General features: G+C 34.7%; 1 protein-coding gene across 1 annotated transcript in view; it reads right to left on the bottom strand.

Moving 5' to 3' along the window:
* Positions 1–5091, bottom strand: part of LOC107489689 (K(+) efflux antiporter 5) — a 6026-nt gene extending 935 nt beyond the window's left edge. The window contains exons 1-17 of the mRNA XM_016110441.3: positions 4755–5091; positions 4170–4213; positions 3571–3638; positions 3380–3464; positions 3183–3244; positions 2820–2895; positions 2611–2685; positions 2427–2498; positions 2151–2234; positions 1983–2051; positions 1783–1860; positions 1586–1674; positions 940–1036; positions 799–852; positions 529–624; positions 258–446; positions 77–154 (exon numbers count right to left, since the gene is read on the bottom strand). Coding sequence (XP_015965927.1) covers positions 77–154; positions 258–446; positions 529–624; positions 799–852; positions 940–1036; positions 1586–1674; positions 1783–1860; positions 1983–2051; positions 2151–2234; positions 2427–2498; positions 2611–2685; positions 2820–2895; positions 3183–3244; positions 3380–3464; positions 3571–3638; positions 4170–4213; positions 4755–4986 — 1548 coding nt within the window. The 5' untranslated portion in view covers positions 4987–5091. The remainder of the gene's footprint in view (positions 1–76; positions 155–257; positions 447–528; positions 625–798; positions 853–939; positions 1037–1585; positions 1675–1782; positions 1861–1982; positions 2052–2150; positions 2235–2426; positions 2499–2610; positions 2686–2819; positions 2896–3182; positions 3245–3379; positions 3465–3570; positions 3639–4169; positions 4214–4754) is intronic.
* Positions 5092–5643: the final 552 nt, after the last annotated feature.

Here is a 5643-nt window from a genome sequence, read left to right as displayed (position 1 = left end):
GAGAGAGAGAGAGAGAGAGAGAGAGGGACGACATTAATGAGAGGGGAAAAAAGCATAGGAGAGAGAGCGCAGACACCTCAACAAGATTGAGATTTGAAGCACGACTGAGGAGAACAAAAGCGAATTCTCCAATCTGAGCAAGCGAAATACCAACCTGCGTTGTCATTAAGACAGCTATTCAGTGTTCAGCATATCATGGTATTTAAGTAATTATAGTTAACCAATAGAGCATATGGAAGTTGACAATGTTAACTTACAAGAAATGACGTTCTAATGCTATATCCAAATGCCTTTGTAACTATTGCAACAACGGCTGTCTTAACGACTATAACCAGAATAACAGATGCCAGCAAGATATCAACATGGTTCCAAAGAAATTGCACATGTATAAGCATTCCGATACTCGAGAGGAAAAGAGCTGCAAATAGGTTTCGAATTGGTTCCACCTATATATAATATGAAAGCATAATCAGACAACTGCAATGAACTTCACAATTCAGAAAAAGTAAATAAACATGAGAATGATACCTGATCCAAAGTATGTTGAGCAAAATCTGTTGTAGAAACCATCACACCAGCCATAAATGAACCCAGCTCAAGACTAAGGCCGAGCTTATCACTGCACTGGAAAGATATTAAATAAAGTTAACAAAATGCACAGCATCATAACTAATTGTTTAATCCACCAAACTGCATATAACACAGATGTAGACAAGGCCATTAGGCTTTGAATTGTTTTGGAAAAGCAATATGGAATGGCACATAACTAAAGGAAAACTTAGTATACGGTTTTCTTACCCATGCAGAGAGTAAGCAGAAAGCAACAGCAGCTAGCTGATAAAGTTCATTTGTCTGGAAAGGAAAGGAAGCTCATGAAAATTGCTATCGGAGGCAAGAAAGTGGAAGTAAAACTCTGAAACAAATATGAATTACCCTTACCTGAGATGAGAGCTGCATCATCAGTTTAAGAAAGCGAGGAACAAATGACCAAGACACGACAGAAGTAGCAGTAAGATACAAGGACAGCATTAGCATCCTGAAGTTATAAAAAAAAAACAATTAGATATATTCAATAATATAAATGATCATATATGACCCTTCCCCCCGTCCAAAAAAAAAATATCATAAAAAACCCCTAAAAAGAGGACCTGAAAATAGTGTTAAATATATCTTGGAGCCGATATATTAATGTTTATTTGGACAAGGACTTGTATGGAAAAACATTTCAGTGTTTCCTCAAGTTCACAAGTAAAATTTTCTGCTCGATACAGTTTTCCCACAAATTACAGTTGTTACACTGGTGTCATTTATCCACTTTAGAAGATAGTGTTAAATATATGTTAGAGTTGGTATATTAAAGTTTATTTGGATGAGAACTTGTATGGAAAAAATCGTGCCCTTAAGTTTAGGCCTTCAAGAACTCTCGAAAGTGGAAACTAGTAGAGAAATATAGCAGCATTATTAGAGTCAATTAGCTTGCATTAACTGATTAACAGAACAAATAGTTCTTGATCATTAATCAGAAAGGCGCTTTATGAAATGATACAAAGGAACCAGAGAAAGGATTGCATACGAAGAGACTTACAGTTTTCCCATTGAAAAAAATCCTTGTAGAAGACCACTGCTGCCACCCAAAACTGGAAGCAGCGCAAATAGTAAACCCACAGTGCAATCCTGGATATACACATGTTGAACAAGGACCAATAAACAGACAAGTCAATCCTTAGACATTACTTTATGAAAATCTAACAAGTTACCATTTAACATCAACAAGAAAGATACCTGAAAAATAAGAGTCCCAATGGTAACTTGAACATGAAGAGCATTATTAGTATTCCGATCCACCAAAAACTTTATGACCTGGTTAAAAGTGAAAGTAAATGTGTCATGTCAGAATTCACAAAGCACCAGGTTTTTCTTTTTTGTAAAAGAAAGGGGATATATACAGTGTTTTTTTGTTTGGAGAAACAGGGAAAACATACCACTGCTGTGGATGACATGGAGAGAAATGAGCCAACGAAAACACCTTCAGACAATTTGGCTCCAAATATCTGCAAATCAAGTGGAAAATGATGTTCAGAACCCATCTCTACTCAACCATAAATCCTTAATTCTATTGAAGACCATAACATATACACTCAGCACCATACCTTGGAAAGAATGCCACAAAGAACCATGAAAATAGCAATTTGAAGAAGACCTCCTAAAACAGCAACAGGTCCAACAGCTTTTAACTGCATGGATACAAATTTCAGAACAGCTGCTCTTTAGAAAATGAAAATTTATCAATATTTTGCAACCCCTAATTGATAGCCTTTGGCAAGGATAACAATATTTCCATTTTAATCTTTAAAATCATGAGTTGAGTTGAGATAACCTAGGGTCAAAATATGTGAAATACTATCAATAAGACATGAATAGCAAACCTTTGCCAAGGAAAACTCCAGACCCAATGCAAAGAGAAGAAATACAACCCCAAATTGTGCAACAGTTTCAACCTATATAAAATGTGAGGAGAAAAGGTTTATCCAGTGCAAAACGATTGACAAAAAATTACAGGACACAGCTTGCTTCAGCAAAAATGATAGTGAGTTGTTGAGAACAACATACCTGTACCATTTCACTAATGAATTTCAAACCTCCTGGTCCAATAAGGGAGCCAGCAAGAAGGTAGCCCACAATAACCTAAAGAAAAGCAGATGAAATCCAATACTCAACATAACTTATTGCAGAAGACCACTAAAAAAAAACACTTATTGTCAATGAAATTGCATAAAAGTCACAAAATGCCACAATGAGTAATAGTAACAGTTACAAACCGGTTGTCCCAAACAGGAAAAGATAATTCCACCAATGGCTGCAGAAACTATGAGAACCACTAAATCCGATATTAGCCTGCATGAATGAACAACAATCACACATCATGATAGAAAATAAATAGGAAAGCCAGATAAAAGGATTTCAAAAATTACAAAAAAAAAAAAGATAGGTATGAGAACATAATATGTTCAACTTATCATCATCAATAAGGGTATCACAAATAAGGAAACAAAAAGGAAATATAATTTCTGGAAATCTGCTAGCCTCTGAAATCCAATGCGTATCCATTGATAATAGAAATTACTAGGATTCACTGAAAGGTAACCACAGTTTAAAATAATAAAGTCATAGTAGATATCAACCTCAAATCCACTTGAAGCACGGGATATTTGGATTTCTTGTTTGACATCACAAAGACATTGTCCTGCCATGAAGTGGCATAAATATGTAAGCAGGAAACACAAAACAAAATAGTTATCAGAACAATGAAGAGCAATCATTGAGCCTTCACATGATACTATAGTGCACCTTTTATGCATCCGGAAAAAAAATTGTGCACCTTTTTGTCAATCAAGGTTGTCACGTCTTCAGAATCTTCATTCTCGAGGGAGAATACATCTTGAAGCTGAAATGGTCTTGTGAAACTGCAAAAAATAATCATTAAAAGATGATGAGAGAATTACTGGGTAAATGAAGGATATAACACGTAGCTATCTATTGTAAGTTGTAACAGGGGAAAAAAGACCATACTTTCCCTCATGTGTATCATTTTTCTTCGTTTTATCATGAGTAATTTTAGCTACAGTCTCCAACACAGCCTACAAAACAAGACCAGATCGTAAAAAATGATACTTATATAAAGAAAATAACTTTGGAATAATCCTAATAGAAAGAGCAGCTCAAGCAGAAATTAAACTATGAAAATAATCCAAGAGCAAGAAGTAGTAGTTATCGGCAAAAGAGTAAAATATTTGAGGGCTTCATCAAGACAAAAAATAGGAGAAATCAGAAACATCAACGGTGGAGTTATGCATGCATATAATATAATAGAGGAATAGAAAATACCCTAAATAGAATGAAAGACATCATCTTAACATTTATAAATAGCATGAGCAGTCCATCACTCCTTAATCAAAGTGATGAATTTTCATACAACCGATTGAACGTTTGAGAATTTAAAAGAGAAAATAGAGATGCCCAATGCAGGTTCATTTCTGTTCTATAATATTATTTGATGTTGACAAGGATATATTTTGGCATCTTTTTATACATAAAGAAACAACATTTTTGTTGGCAGCTTACAAAATCCACTTTAACATAACTATTAAAGACCACAGTATCAGATCTACCTGTTGATCAGCTACACTGCTATTGAAGCTGCTCTTATCATTTCCTGTCAAAGATGGAAAAGAAGTATGAGAATACCATCACTGGTGGCTTCACAAACTTGGGGCAATACTATTCTGGTTCAAACTTCGCAATTTATCATGATCCATCAGATGTACACACTATTACAACGTTAATGCAACCTAAAGAGCTCAAAGATTTAGCACCTCACCAGGAATCCACTAAAACTGAGCAAAGAACAGCTAAATTCATCAACACACTCCTATCTCCACTGCACATGCTTAGCTCTTTTTCCAACTCCAATGCACTAAAAACTACCAAGGAGCTTCTCAAGCTTACCACATTTTCTTCTATGCAAAATTCCAAAGACACCCTCTTCCAACAATGCATCATTTACTATTTGCAAATTCAGCTGATTCCACAAGCAGCTGTTTTCAATATTTCAGAACTCCAAAACCCAACGACCAACACCAAAACACTAGCAAAGTTGCAAACTTTAACTACCCCATCAAGCTAATTTCTCGGAAGACAAACCGAAAGAAAAACTTTAAATGCAAAATCAGAGAAACAAGAAATAAGATAAAAACCTTCAGGTTGTTCATTCTCAGAGAACTCCTTCTCGAGAACGCGATCAAACATCTTGGCAATGGTTCCATCGTTGGATTCAGGGGCAGAAGAGTTGGGCATGTTCCCGTAGAACCTCTCCCTTGTTTCCTTGTCGGATCTGACTGGCGAACAAACCCTAGCACAGATCGCGAGAAGGAGAACGCAACACCACAACCCAAAAATCCCCCATTTCTTGGGGGCAAAAATCACCATCTCCTTCGTCGTTACTGCGAGCTGCGAAAGCTTCGAGCTTTGCGGTTTTCCCGGGAATTTCGATTACAAAGAAAAAAGAGTGAGAAGTGAATAGAGAAGGAAAATGGGGAGAGATGGTGGTTTCTTCAAGTTAGTTGCATTCCCATTATTATTTTCTTTTTTCTTTTTTGGAATTTTTATGTATTTTAATTTGTTAGACTTTAGAGGGACTTTTCTGTAATTTGGGAAGCATTTTCGTGTGTAACTAATTAATGTTCACTAATTCTACATTGGACTATCTAATTATCTGTCACTATCATATGTAATAATTCCACACATAATAAATTAAAAAAATTATTAAATGGATAGTTAAAAATTACAAAGTAAAAATAATTGGAAATGAAATTAGTTTGACAGAATAATTCAATTCCTTTGATCGGTATTCTCTTCACTCTCTCATAACTTTGATTTGATGTTTGTGTTCATGAACCTAAAATTTTGGCCTAGATTTAAATATTTAACAAAATTAACTAGAATTTTTAGTTTGTTTAATTATATAAACATCAACTGGTTAACATTTATTAAAACACCTGTATATTAATATATTTGAAAACTTTTTTATATATAAAAAGTTATGGGCTAATTATCTAAAATTTTAATTAGTTAATTATTACTTTT

The sequence above is a fragment of the Arachis duranensis genome, chromosome 5, assembly GCF_000817695.3.
Source record: "Arachis duranensis cultivar V14167 chromosome 5, aradu.V14167.gnm2.J7QH, whole genome shotgun sequence".
In the NCBI taxonomy this organism is placed as follows: Eukaryota; Viridiplantae; Streptophyta; class Magnoliopsida; order Fabales; family Fabaceae; genus Arachis; species Arachis duranensis.
This window is presented reverse-complemented; position numbering and strand designations above follow the sequence as displayed.